The sequence below is a fragment of the Rattus norvegicus genome, chromosome 2 (genome assembly GCF_036323735.1).
Source record: "Rattus norvegicus strain BN/NHsdMcwi chromosome 2, GRCr8, whole genome shotgun sequence".
In the NCBI taxonomy this organism is placed as follows: domain Eukaryota; kingdom Metazoa; phylum Chordata; class Mammalia; order Rodentia; family Muridae; genus Rattus; species Rattus norvegicus.
This window is the reverse complement of record NC_086020.1, coordinates 141,799,875-141,814,939: the sequence shown is the minus strand read 5'-3', so window position 1 is coordinate 141,814,939 and position 15,065 is coordinate 141,799,875. Positions and strand designations below refer to the sequence as shown.

The window sequence follows — 15,065 nt, the reverse complement described above, 5'->3', positions numbered from 1 at the left end:
TTTCCTCATGTCAAATATTTCAGAAACCACAAGTTAAGCAAAATAATGAAGTTGATAACAACTTGATATAGGCCAGGCAGCAGTAAGCAACGGGATAGATTTCAATATTAAGAGAAATAAAATCTGTTGTTTAAGCATGTCACGGGTGGTACCCGGGAAGAGAAAGATGTGAACGGAAACCCCAGGAAACCCGACTCTCACTCCCAATTTAAAATCATCATGAAGTTATCTAACACAGGGTCCATGCAGCTGCAGGGGCACATTCCAGATCCTAGGAACAGCATATTTGCCCAAACCAAGGGAAGTTAATATTACAGCAATTCTAAAAAAATTTTCATTATGTTTTGGTCACACAATTAATAGCTCATATATCATTGTGGAAAAAATATTAGGAAAGTCAGATGACTATAAACGAAAGTCACTTTGTCCATGGCCTCTAGGGTGTCTCTCACTGTACTCACTGTCTCTTAACAGTGCTAAGAATCTGGTAAGAATCTCACATCTAAATGGATTTAACTGGGGAATTATCTCTTGAGTCTAGTGTTGTCTTGAATGGAACCTAAGGTCACAAAGTACAATGGACCCTGACCAAGGATGAGTGATCTATTGAGTACAGTGAGAAGGGGATTGTGGGGCTGGGCATTCAGGCAGGGGCGTCTGAGAGAGAGTTCCCTACCAAGAGAGGCAGATTCTCAGGAAAACTGCCTTTATCTTCAGGGTACTATGGAGTTAGAAAGAAAAAAAAATGGTTTTAAGCTTATACATTAAAAAAATAATCTGTTTACTTTATGGCCTAATAAAAACATTGATTTAGTTATATTTTTGCCAATAAAGACTAAATTTTGTGAGGTGACTTCTCTATGTAGTTTTTTAAAGACCCGTCACTTCTGGAAGAGACAGAAGGTAGGTGTGACCGATGTGTTCTGTTGCCAAGGCTTTTTGCCATCTGCTGGACACTCCTAAGAACTTCATGCTTTAGGTTCTTTTCCATTAAAAAAAATTTTTTTTTATTGTTTGACAATTTCATACACGTACATAATGTGTTTTGACCAAACCCACCTCCTATCACCTCTTCTTTAAATTTTTCCCCTACCCAACCCCTACTTTCCCCCGCCAACTTCATGTGTTCTTTTCTGAAAACCTATGGAGTCCACTTACTGATACCTGTAGTGCATGGGTGTAGGGTAAAGTCTACTGATGCATTTGACTTCCCAGGACCTACATCACCAAATAAAACTGGTTGTTTACGCAAGCAGTCACCGACTGCCAAAAGCTCCTAAGGTAGGGGTGGATCTCACGAGCCCATTGCATGCTGGGATTTTGGCTGGCTTGGTCGGGTGCAGATCTTGTGCATGGAGTCCCAGCCACTGTGTGCGCATGTGTGCAATGGCCCTATCATGTCCAAGAAATAGATTTCATAGCTTTTGATTTTAAAATAGTCCCTTTACTCATAATCTGTCTTTTAGCGTATATGCATACTACTCTTGATGCAGGAGTGAGGCTGGGGAATTACTGTACCTGCTCTGCCCTCAGACAGGTTTGTACTGGAGCAAAGGTGGTATTTCTACATGACTGAGGGTTGAGAAATGGTCTGAGCCCCTCTGCCCTTCATTCTTTAATGAAGCACTGCACATTCTCACGCTTGTCTCGCCCACTCTGTCACCCGTCTGTCACCCATCCATTTGATTATTATGTACCGGGTCTGATAACCCATGAAGGACTTGGAGGAAAATATTAAAGTTGATGAAAAAAATAAATCTGTAAGTTGTGTTCTTCCTGGGCAGTTCTCACCTAGAGTGTGACAGGACACACTGCAATAGGGGGGACCATGCTTTCTCCCTCAAATACCTCGACCTTAGCAACACTTAAATCTGTCATTTGCATAATCAGTGCAGAGCTTTAAAACTATGCTACATTTTAATATTTGTGCTGTGAGACTTAAAAGTAAAATAGGTCCAGAATTCTGTACACCCAATTATACTACATAAAATGATATCTGTAATATATACATATATACATATATATATGTATGTATGTATATATATATATATATATATATATATATATATATATATATATATCCCTGTGCTAACTAAAAACTCTTAATCAAACATCTAACCAGTGAAGGACTTGTTACCAATGTAACAATCCAGGAGGATTTGGAGATCTCTCAAGGAAAGAGTAAAGCAGAGTGTGGAGTGAGGCATTTGTATTTGCTAAGCTTTCTTGTAGGGAGTAAATAGATTCAAGTTTTTATACTAACTTTACTGTGACACTTTCCCCAAAATAATCTCATAGATCTATGTTTTGTTGCAAAACAGAAAAAGAAAGTATCTGGGTGAATAGTAGAAATTTGAAAGCACCATCAATAAAAGATTAAAAATATGACTTTTTCCCGTGTAGGATGGTACTGTGAGGTGGTTTTAATTTTTTGGCTACATCTAAAAGGGAAATAAAAAGCAAAGAACCTGATTGTTCTGTATCTCTTTGTCTCCATAAAATCCCTGCGAAGGAGGCTTGGAGAAATTAAAGGGCTTGTTCAAGTTTCCGAAATGAGACAGCATCAGAGCAGGCCCTGCAGACTAAACTCCGAGTGGGTGAGCATTATGTGTTCCGATTCCCATGGAAAGTTGAATAGCATTTCAAATCAAGAAGGATCTCATGGGTAATCCTGCCAAATGTGCTCTGGTTTTATATGTATTCTGTGATAGACTTATCCCTCAAAAATATACCAACTCACAAACATACAATAGCAAGTGAATCTATTAGTTTCTTGTTTACATATAAAAAAACTATTATGACTGGCTGCAAGTTTCTTTATATACTTCTTTAAATCCAGGGGAGAAAAAGAGGAGAGCGTATATATATATTTACTTTATGTTTCATTTAAGTTAAAGTATGTTCCGACGAGCAGGGTGTTTAAAAATACCCTGCAAATTTATAATCTCAAAATAAGAGCACACTGATGTCTAATCATAGGAGGTATTTGCAGAGCTAGATAACGGTCTGGTATGGAACAGATAAACAATGGATGCCTCAAGACTGTGCAGTGGAGGGAAATGAAGCCTTATTGTCTAATCACTGGGGCTTGGAGCATAGAGAAGTTACTAACAAAGCCCCACTTGTGAGCCCGTTCCCAGGAGGCTCTGCTACATGAAGCAGGATACAGCAGTAATGGAGTAATGACTGCGGATGACAGAAAATTGCTGCAGTTCATGGAGGCAGCTATGCAGAAGAGAGTGTTTAGGCTGTTTGCAGAGATTTGGAATTTGAGGTGCAATTAAGTCAGACCTCTGCCATTTGACCTCAGCGGCTTGCATGAGCCAGAGGCTACAAGATTACCAATGTAATTGCAATGAGCTAATTGTGTGCATATTTATTTCTTGAATGCCCGTCTTTGATGATTGAATGTCAACTCCATGAAGGAATGTGTCTAGTTCTATGGCATGGGACCTGGCCCACAGTGGCTCTTGATTAGTCTCTCCCTAACTCAGAGTGCAGTGAAGTCTGGGGGCTTTGCGAGTCAGAATTCACTTGAGAGCTTGAGTTTTATACATGTATATTATTTTATAACCTTGGGCAAGTCATTTAAATTCTAGGTACCCAGTTTCTTGACCTATGGATTGGAGGAGTTACTCCTTATGGTGACTGGAGGTTTTAAACAAGGCACTGGGATTTTAAAAGGCCCCTCATGCAAGGCTGAACCTGTGATTCTCTACAGTGGCCTCATCACCTTTCATTTGTGAAGTAGGAGCTAAGATATTTTATTTATTTTATTTTATTTTTGAGACAGAGTCTCACTATATTTCTCTGGCTGTTCTAGAACTCACAAAGTAGACCAGGCTGGCCTTCAACCCCCAGAGATCTCCCTGCCTCTGCCTCCCTGATGCTGGCATTGAAGGTGTGTGCTCTGCTTGGCACACATGCATTCTGACTGCTCAGTCAGCTGCCTGTAGTGGGCATTTCTGCACCCTGCCACCAGACAGCAATTTCTACATTAATGACCAGAAATCTGTGTTTTAAATATGTCCAGAAAAGGGAAAAAAGGAGAGAGAGAGAAAGAAAAAAAAAGGAAAAAAAATCATTTTGGGGTGAATGGGTGAAAAATCACTTTTATTTATAATTAAGTTTCTAGCCCGAAGAATCAGTAAAATTTATGCTACCCCATGTTTCCCAGTAGCTTCTTCTGCCTGATTTCTGCTTCCATCCAGACTACCTGTACAGCAAGTAGGCCTGGGAAGGGCCCTCATTTGTTGGCATGGAGAACCCAGACAAGGAAATTATAAACAGCAAAGCAAATGAGTATAAAGAGAAGAAAGACACCAGGGCTTTAGGGCTTTCCTTGGCTTTGTTTTGTTTAGACAAGGTCAAATAGCCCAGGCTGGCCTTGAACTCCCTATGTAGTCAAAGATGACTTTCAACATCCGGTCATCTTGTTTTTCTACCAACCAAGTGCTGTCGTTACTGGCTTGTGCCAAGAACCCCCAGTTTTATTCAGCACTGGACCAGAACTCTTGACTTCATGAATGCTAGGTCAACACTTTACCAACTGAGCCAGTGCCAGCCACTAGCTATTTTCTAAGCTCTGTTTTCTTCATGATTGTTTTTGTACTGAGGTGATAATATCTACTTCTTCCAGTTCAGTTTGCTTTGGTTTTAGACTGTATCATCAAGATGCAAAACTAGGATAGTAAAGGAAATTCTGGTGGGTGGGGACATGGCTCAGTAAGTAAAGGGCTTGGATCCTCAGCACCTACATAAAAGCTAGGTTTGGTCACACATGCCTGCAATCCCAGAACAGGGGAGGCAAAGACAGGCAGAAACTGGGGATTTGCTCCTGGTAGCTCAGCTGGACTTGCTGAATTGGTAAGGGTGAGTCCTGGTTTCAGTGAGAAACTCTGTCATAGAAAGTAAGGTGGAATCTAGAAAGGAAGTCACTGTATGTATCACTAGAGAAGGACCTCAAGTCATTGTCAAACATGCCCATGTCTGTTCACACGTGCAGACGTATGCATGAGCGCCCTCCCCTCCAAACACAAGGGTCTCCTTCTCTTATGGTAGAAGAATACACGTGCAGCTGTGGAAATGACCCCAGTCACTATTGTATCCTAGTCAGCCTTTGTTTTTCAGAACGTTGTTCCCATGCTTGAGCCTGAAATGTATTCACTAAGAAGTCTGGTGCTCTTGAGGGTATGTGAGCTATCACAGATCACCTTAAAGAGAGACTGAGCACAGTGGAAATGAGCCCAAGGGGCTCATTTAAAAAGTTAAAAAGAAAGAAAAGGCAGACATTTTCATTCATTAGGGAGGGCTTGGGAGTCAAGATGCCTCGGATGGCTTTCCTCTTACCAGCAGGTTCTCTGGCTTGATGTCACGATGGACGATGTTCAGGCTGTGCAGGTATTTAATGGCACTGGCCAGGTTGTACAGCATCCCACTGGCATCCCGCTCTGTGTATTTGCTAGTGGAAGTGATGGCATCGAAAAGGTCTCCACCCTGGAAGAGAGCAGCTGGCTGAGTGGGATATTGACAGATGGACGGATAGGCTGTCCGTGGAGGGGACCCACAAGTCCAAAAGGATATAAAGAATAGACCAGAACTTGGGCCTCCTAAGGGCTTTCTCTGCTACTGTCTTTCAAAAGACCAAAGACCCGTTGGGGATGTCTCTCCTCAGTGTGAAAGATATTGACATTTTCCCCTGAGCTTAAAAAAGTGCAGAGTGGTGGGATCTGGCAGCAGACATGTGGTTCTTTCCAGGCAAGAGGAGGTGGATCTGGTTCCCAGCTGAGAAGCCTTATGTGGGGGACTCTGGTGACACGTGCTACCTGTCACACACCAACTGCTAGCTGAGGTGCAAACGCATAGTCCTAAAACTCCCCCAGGTAATTCTGCATTCCCACTTTTAACAGAATGTTCTTGTGCCTTTGAAATTATTAAGACACGTGTGAAACACGCACTCTCTTTCTCTCCTTCTCTCTCTCTTTGATCTGCTACATTTAGCTCTCTTGAAGTGGGTGTTGAGCTTTCTTCTTCAATAATATGTTTCTCTGGAAGAAATGGAAAATGGGAACCACAACTTGTTCTAAAGACAAGAAAGACAAGGGGAGAGGAAGGGGAAGATGGCAGAGAATGCCAAAGAGAGTCTTCTGGGTCTATTATTCCTCTGATCTTTTGTTTCCCTGATTTCTTTTTAATTTATTACTCCTTGATCAAACAGTGATTTGGGGCTCAACATACAAGGTGCATGTATTTGAAGTCCTTCCAGAGCTTGGGTGTGCTTTACTAAAAATATCTTTCTTGAATATTGACCATGCAGCAGCACAGCTCACAGCCTGAATAAGTTCCTAGGTCACTATATAGTGACCACTTTGATTTCCCCTTTCAAAACAGCAAAACCCAAACATAGTCCTGTAGGCTGTCAGGTTTCAGGTTTCCCAAACCATGCCGGCCTCTCTGTCCCCTGTGCAATTTCCTCCCTGAAAACCTCTCTCACTATTGGGCAAGCAGTGGTTCCTCCATGAACAAATGTTTTCTCCTCTATTCCTGTTTTTCTCCAAGACAGTGTGTCACACAGGTATGAAATTTGTTTCTGAGCCACAGGAGGAGGTGGAATATTATCTATGGTCTACTGCCCTTGCTCCCCCTCCCTAGTTATACAGCAGGATATATATGTCTGTGTGTGAGAGTATGGAAAGACCTGAGTGCTGTCCTGGTCGTGTAGGCTCAGGCCTCAAGACAGTTCTTTCTGGCTAAGACATGACACTCACTCTCTCCCCCAGCTGAGGCAACTTAGTTATACAGAGAGAATTCATGAAGGCTGCTCAGTGCAATAATGACTCTGCTGTAGCCATCTGATCAACATCCAGTTCACAATCAGACTGGGATCCGTCACCAAATACCCCTATTTCCTATCCCTAAATTAACCTATTCTCACCTCCCCACAAAATCAGCCTACAGGGAGCTGACCAATAAAAATACAAAAATATGGGGATAATCATTCTTTTAACAGTGCACAGCAGGGCAGCAGGAATGCATTGAAGCTGTTGGTTTACAGAGCAATGCTACAGTGGTGAAATTCTATTTGGTCAGCCAGAGACAATATAGTTTACAAGGTGATTAAAATAATGATTTTATAATAAAATGTGTACATAAAAATTGGAACAAATTAAACTATTTCTCTTTGATCGAATGATAGTTTAACAGTTTGACCACAACAACACTGACATGCTTGGTCATCCCCAGCCTCAAATATGACAACAGTAGGGTTTTTTTTTGAAAAGAAAGAAAAATGAAATCCACACCTTTACTAACTCCATTACAAGATATAGTTCAGTCGGCACATCCATCTCTTCAATCAGGAGAACAATGTTCGGATGCTTCACTCTCCTTAAGATGGAGACCTCGTTTTGGATCATGTGTTCCTGTACAGGGGAGAAATCATTTTAACAGACACAAAATGTCTGAGGGACTAACTCAAGGTAGTACAACAACCTGAAAATAGGGGAGCTGTATCTTGGTGAAATGTAACAGTATTCTGAAGACCCTAAGATAATTAAACTCGAGACCCACTATGACAATTAAAATTTCCTATAAAGCAACAGAATAAATCTCAGATAACAAAAATAAGAGAAGACAATAAAGCAAGCAAAAATAAGGGGGAAAATCGAATCAAACCATTCCTGCTACATTTATTCCAGGAATAGTTACAAAATCATATATTCTTCTAAACTTATGACATTCTGTTCCATCAAAATGCGCCTCTTTGGCTGAACTGTGTTAAGAAGCTGCTTTCTGTTTTTCTACCCTTGGAACACGAGCACCACAGGAGTTAACTTGGTACGCACTTTGCCTCGGCATTTACTTTTCTTGATAATTTTCAGGGCATACTCCCGAGCAGTCGACCTGCAAAAGGAAATTTTTAAAAGTAAAACTTAATTTTTAATCAATTGACTTCTTTGGTTGGGGGTTATTGAGTTATTTTCTTGCCCATAGGCTTCAGTGTTTCTACTTTTGGAAGGGCTCCTTTCTTTCTGTACACAGATGCATGTAGATGTCTATGGGCTCACCCCATCTGAGGGCAATGGATGTGCTAGCACAGACAGATCTAGAGCCATGTTGTACAGAAAGCACAGCCACTGTGGCTGCTCAAGCCATGCTGAGCTGCTGCGCTGGATTCAACCTCCTCAACACTCATTTACTTATTCTCCTTACCCCTGCCTCACACAGGGTCTCCCTACACAGCCCAGGCTGGCCTCAAACTGATGATCCTCTTCCATGAGCTACCCAAGTGTTGGGAATATAAGTGTGATCTATTGAGTCCAGCACCTCAGTTTTCCTCAGAGTTCTCTCTCCACTAAGGTGGCTACGAAAGCTGTCTTAAGAGCTCTTAAGGCCACCTTGAAGACTCCTGGGGAGTTGTAGATGTCCATAGTGTCATAGGCTGAGAGTGAATTGCTGAAGAACCCAAGAGGGACAAGGCTCAAAGAGGATAGAGAAGAATGAAACCATTTCTGGAGCTTCCTGGGAGCTACTGGGCCCTTTGTGGCTGTCACTCAGGAGGAAAGGACGGTTAAGGTCCTCACGGCAAAGATCATGTCCTGTTTCTCAGAGCCCGAGCTTTCCATACAACCATTACATGGTATCTCCTGCCCTGATGGGTGTGGGAGAGCTGTCCCCTGGTTATACATGCTAATATGAACCAGCTTATCTGAGATATTCTAGCACTAAATCTAAGGGCACGGCTATTGACAGAGGACAAGACACATAGGAGATTGGGCTAAACCACAATGTCTAAAGCACAAGCTTTCATTTCTGGTACCAATAGAGCCTAGCCTTTTACTCACAGATAAAGTCACCTATCTGGATCCAAATGGTTGTGATTGGAATGAGTCGGATAAAAGACAAATTTTAAAAAAGGGAATTTTAAGGTCTTTAGTTTGATGATTACAATGGGATCCTCACATATGCTAAGAGCAAAGAGATGGTTTTTTTTTAAGACAAATTAAGAAACCAACTGTTTAAATATTGGTTTCATGGTCATTTTAAAAATTAGTAACACACCATTTCAAAAAATACTTCTGTTACTCACAGGTCCCAGCATTGGAAACACTCAGTAAACCTTACTTTGTTATGATTAAGTCTGAGGAGTAAAACCAGAAGAGGTAATGCTTCTGGAGCCCCTTTTCTCTACTAGAACGTTGGTCTTTGGATGGGGTGAGGTAAGCCTCTTTGCTTTGGGATGCTTGTCCTGGAATGTGGGTGCTCAGGGGAGTCCACACTACCCTAATTCCACGAGAACGTGGATGCATAAGCCTAATGGTTCCCTTCTTTCCCACATCGCATTACTGATCCTTAAAATCTGCCAGGATGGGGGAAGGAGCAAGTCACGCCTCAGGAAAATGTAGGATTTGGATGCTCTATGTCCCATAGAAACCCCAGACCATCAGTAATGAGGTGTGGTTGAGACAGAGAAGACACACCTTGGAAAGAGGTGAGGCAGGCTACTTGGCATTAGACAGTGAAGAGGTGGCACCAAACATGAATGAGAATAGAGAGTTCTTTTAGAAGCTTTGGTTGAGTAAGATCACAAGGCCCTTTCAAAGGACTCCTCAAGAAACTGCCGAAGACTTTGTAAGTTTGAAAATAGATCATCAAGAGGAAAACTAAAGGCTGGAGGCCTTCTGGATAAATCATGTCTCTGACCAGACTCTCTGAGCAAATTTCCACTCTGTGCTTAGAAGATTTAGTCTTGAGCTGTGGGTTCTATGCTGCAGCAGCACTGCCTAGGCCTAGAAGGCAAGGATGGAGCTGTGCAGCGCTCCAAGACCACCTCACTTTCCACACAACAGTGAGAAGGCAGCCATGTTGGTGAGAAGTGAGTTCCTCAGCTGTAGGATTCTCCTGAGTGATGCTAAGGTCTTCTATAGCCATGGCTGGCGTGGAGTCTGAGAATGTGGAATTTATCTCTACGGGCAGGAAGCTGCCCTTGAACCGGTGACAGGGTTGTCTACCAAAGGGCCAGGATCTTAGATTCTGTCCCAAGCCTACCACTCAGGGGGAGACAAAAGCAAGTGTGGGTGGTGGCCTCAGGACGCACTAAGAAGTATGTCACCTTTCTAGCTAGAACACTTTATAACACAGTCAAATATTCTACCAAATTTACTTGTATCTTATATCAGAAAACACACCCCATAGAGGGTCACTAAGTTTAATACCACAATAATTTTTTCTTGAGTTTTTAGGAGCAGAACCATAGTTACTTAATAATAACCATTAATTAATTCAAGTATGTGTTTCTAGGAGTAGTTGGTATTTAAAACTGGGCCTCAACGCCCATTGTAAACCGCAATGGTAGCCATGCCAAGGAATACTTTACCCAAAATAACCAACTTGATTTAAGGCATATAAATCGAGGAAAACAATTCTGGATGTCTGGCTTGCTGATAGCAACACAGGCCATTTGTTTGTCTGTTCCTGGCATTGCATTCTCGACCTTTCATGGAACTCTCTAGGCCACAGTGAGAGCAGCAGTAACAGAATTCTGTCTTTGTCTTCATCTAGGGCAAATAAATTGGCAAGGTCACCTTCCCATTAAATACACCCTCAGCTTGGACCCAAGTACAAGTTTTCTGATTGGACTTAAAGCCTCTTCACAAGATGGAGCCTATGCCTGACAGTCATCAGGGTCAAGAATGTGATAGGGAAGAACCCGCCACTATTACTCTGCTAATGAGTATTAAATAATATTAATTTACTCCTAATGGTTTTGATTATACTTGTAGGTTACTGCACATTTGAACCATCATCTGAGAAGATCCTTACTGTTGTTGGTTACTGACACTGAGACTCACAATTGGTCAAGGTGTCCAGAGTGACATCAGATGCTTAGCCCTAAATGGGCTATCACATCATACCCTCCTCCCAAGGGTCAGGGATCACTGTGGAAGAGGTGGTGGGAAGACCAGAAGAACCAGAGGTGGTGAATGACCGAAGGGAAGCATGAATTTACAGTAGTTATGGCATTGTTCACAAGATCTGCATAAGCTCAAGCCAGATGAAATGCCAGCATGGAGAAGGGGTGAGCATAGGATGTTCACTCCTGGATGAGGAGCTGTTGTAATTGACAGCTTCTGAGAAAAGGAGGAGTTAGTTTTCTTTAAGGGTGTGGCTCTGGCAGCTTTAACACACTCCAGGAAGTAGCCACAGGCCTAAGAGTTACGAGATGGCATTAATGGGACTCAATGGACTTAAAAACGAATTGAGAACACCACATTGGATGTCAGAGGGATCTGGGAGGACAAAGGAGAGAAGGAATATGACCAAAGACAATGTGTGAAAGTGTCAAAGAATTTATAACAATATTTTTGAAAATCTCAACTGCTCAAACAGTGCTGTGCTAGCAAAGAATATGCTAGAAGGCACACAGAAAAGGCCCGTGTCACTCGGCGACTGTGCCTGTTGCCTGTGGTGGTGTATTATAGCAGAGAAGGAGCATCTTTACCCTTGTTGATACACACTCATCCCCCAAAACAAAGCAGAATGTACCCACAAGCAGCATGTGCCGTTCGTGGCATTCTTAGCTGGCGTTTATTTTCTTGGATCTCTGTAAAATATTAAAAGAATGTTTCATAATATCTCTGGGGAGAGAGGGCATCAGCCATATGTCCTTGCTCAGCAGGAGCTAGATGCTGACACTTTCAGAGCAATCTGGTATTTAGACTCTGAAGTTTCACACCGTGAGCCCAGGATGTGAACGCATGTAAAGTGAGCACAGCTAAGTGAGAAAGAAAAGGGGGGAAGGGAGAGGGGAGGGAGGGAGGGGGAAAGAGAGAGAGAGAGAGAGAGAGAGAGAGAGAGAGAGAGAGAGAATGAATTCTCAGTGGAGAAGTAGCAACTGTGAGAAGGCTAGGATCCTAGGACTGAGATACCATCCTGGTCCAGAACCAGCTAGAACAAACAGTAACTGGTCTGTTGAGGTTTGGTCTTTTGCTATGTAGTGTATTGAAATGCTAAGTACTGGCCCTCAGAGCCTCGTTGTTCCCAGGGAGTCCACACATACAATGTGACCTTGCTTCTTAATTTAAAACTTTTGGTTAAATAAAGATGCTAACAGCTAATAGTTGGGCAGAAGAGACATAGGTAGGGTTGTGAGGTTCCTGGGCTTGGGTGGAGGGAGAACCACAGGGAGGGAGAGGGAAGGTAGGGAGAGGAGGAAGCTGCCATGGGGTAGGTGAATCATAAGAACATAGCCTCGAGGAGTAAAGAGCTACCCAGATAGAACATGTCAAGTTATGACCTTATAGCTTGGGGTCACTGATGGGAAAGTAGACTCCAACTGCATGGAGTGTAAATATGTGCCCAGCTCTAGTGCTGACTGAGGCTTCTTATAAATGTAAAGGTTGTGTGTCTTTTATCTGGGAACAGAATAATCAACAGTGGGGTATAAGCCCTTGATTGAGATTAAAAATTAATGATAATGGTGATGAGGCTAGCAAATGAAGGCCATGCCAGTCTGCCAAAATGAGAGACGTTCTACTTAGGGGAAAGATGTGTGTATGTGTGTGTGTGTGTGTGTGTGTGTGTGGTGTATCTGTGGGTTTGTGTGTTTGTGTATGGATGTAATTGCATATATATGTAATATGTGCATGTGGAAGTAATTGTATACACACATATAATATAATATACATATATTATCTATAATATATTAGATATAATAGATTATATTATCTTACAGTATATGCCTTTCCTGATTCAATTTCTGTCTTATTTTACACTGAAAAGAGTGACTTTGGTATAGGTGAGTTCCTTCTTAGAATCTTATGGGGAGCCCTTTATTAGAAGCAGTGGGGTAGACAGACTTAGGTGTGTTTTGGGAAGCAAAGCTCTGATCTAAGTGTTTAGTAGATTTAGGGAACCTCAATAGTTAATTTCTTCAGTCTATCTTTTTTATAAAATGGGGGTAGCAATGTTGACACATTGAATCAATGTAATTCAATGGGTTACTCTCATTTAAGGACCACGAATGGATAGATACTCAGTAAATATTGCTTAGTCCTGTTTCAGCAGGGGTGGAGCCGGAGATGATAAAGGAAGGTTTTCTGTGTCTGGCAGTCAGTCAGTTGAGAGTGATGTTCCGTGGGCAGGGGCTGCAGACTAAGGGAGAGGAGGGGAGGTTTTCATGCTACCATTACTCATTACTCTACCTACCTCATGCAGAGTAACATAGCAACAGTAGGTTGCTATGCTGTTGTGAGCACCCTAGTCCAGCTGGAATAATGAGGAGTGAAATCTGAGAGCTGCTGTATGAGGGCCACTTAGTGGGGGTTTTGCTCTATGGAATGAACTGTGCTGGGGTGCAGGGAGCACCTAGTAGGTGCTGTTTCAACTAAGAATCCGGGTATTGCATAATACCCTAGGCAGGCTTCCAGCTCTAAGTGGCTCAGAGCCATTCTTCTTTAGAAGACCCAGGCCTGGCTCTACTGTGCTACCCTGTCCTCATCTGTCTCCTGGCCCGAGGTACCCTCCCTGGGTAGTGGTATGAGATAGGACAGAGATAAAGGCTCCGGAATTTGAGGAGGGTCCAGCTCACTGGGAGTAGTGAAGAGGACTAGGGAATCAAAGATACTTCATTCAGGCCAGCCTCCAGAGAACCAGAGGGATCCCCTCAAAAGAGCTAAACGCCTCCAGCACAGGTGTGAGAAGACGACGGCTGTCCAGTTCTGAACATAAGTAACTGCCCAGAAAAGAACTCAGAGTCTGACACTGAGAGGAAGTTTGAGGTCACTTCCGTTTGGGCTGATGCGGTATTTGTTGTCACTTCTCTACTTGGTAGCCACCAGCCACCCTTGAGCAGTCATCATGAACCTGCGAATAAACCGGGCATAGAGCATGCCTGAAATCCTAACACCTAGAAGGCAGAGGGAGGAGGGTGGTGAGTTTGAGGACAGCTTGAAATGACCTTGACTCTAAACCCACAGGGTCTGTCGTCTATCCACATGAAGACCATTTCACAGATCATATTCCATTTCTATAGGCTCAGCACGCATGCGTTTCAAAACCTTTCAAGGTTATTGTGCTGTACCTTTTATGACAGTAGATAACAGAGATCCAATCCTATACATGAACACTCCTGAAGAGATGTACATGAGGAGGTCTTCAAAACGACTTCTCCAGAAAATAATATAAAAACTTTACCCTGACAGAACTGGAAAGTTTTCCTAAACACACTAAGTAAAATTCAAAGTCTTCCTATGGAGTCTTTAAGACTCCATCCCATTTTTACAGTCTGTTTTAGGTGGCTTTTCTTTATTAACTTAAGCCATATGTGCCTCTGTCTGAAAGCATGGAAGACAAGTGTTTCCTTTAGCTCACCACTCGGACCGGCCCCCCACTCACCTCTCTATACATTCCTTGACAACAGCGAAATTTCCATCTCCTATTGTTCTCCCGACTTTGTATCTCTCTGTTATTGTGGCAGGAATCTGGAAACCTTCGTCGGACTCTTCTGAAAGAATCATTAGTGTGTCTTTATTGATGCAGAAGGGGCCGCAGAGGCTGTGTTTAAGATACATTTTTAACCGTCTTCTCACAGACTGGAACTGATTCAGAAGTACGGCAGGCAGTCCTCCCCCACAGCTCCCCCTGGCAGGCTCATACTGACTCAATGGTTTTTACCAAGGCAAACGATAAATTAAAAGAAAACCTGTCGACTCCACCTGGACCCATATCACTGCAACAACTGTTTCTGCTTCAGTGGGACTCAGAGAAGGAAATCCTGCACTTGAACTTCATGATAGCTTGATCAATAGCCCCCACTGAATACCCATTGTGTTCTGAGAAATGACATTTTTTGTGTACAGGGCAGAGGAAAAGATGTTTCTGGAAGGACTCTGGGCAGTTTTACATTGTAAAAGTGTGAAAAGGTCCTGTCGTTTAGACACTGAGCTTGCCTCTATCCTGAAATGGAAATCTATATGAAATTCTTTATACACTAAGTGTTGCTGGCCACCCCTCCCTCGTATCTGCGAGCAGATTTTAGACAAATGTTCTCACCAAGCAACCTGCAT

At 42.6% G+C, this 15,065-nt stretch overlaps 1 protein-coding gene across 13 annotated transcripts in view; it reads right to left on the bottom strand.

Moving 5' to 3' along the window:
• Dclk1 (doublecortin-like kinase 1) overlaps positions 1-15,065 on the bottom strand; it is a 293,874-nt gene that overhangs the window by 46,149 nt on the left and 232,660 nt on the right. For 9 of the 13 annotated variants that reach the window (XM_039103249.2, XM_039103254.2, XM_039103247.2 and 6 more), the window contains 4 exons: positions 14,395-14,503; positions 7,845-7,902; positions 7,302-7,421; positions 5,350-5,496 (listed from right to left, as the gene is read on the bottom strand). In XM_039103249.2, coding sequence (XP_038959177.1) covers positions 5,350-5,496; positions 7,302-7,421; positions 7,845-7,902; positions 14,395-14,503 — 434 coding nt within the window. The remainder of the gene's footprint in view (positions 1-5,349; positions 5,497-7,301; positions 7,422-7,844; positions 7,903-14,394; positions 14,504-15,065) is intronic. The other 4 variants (XM_039103253.2, XM_039103252.2, XM_039103256.2 and 1 more) reach the window with 1 other exon arrangement.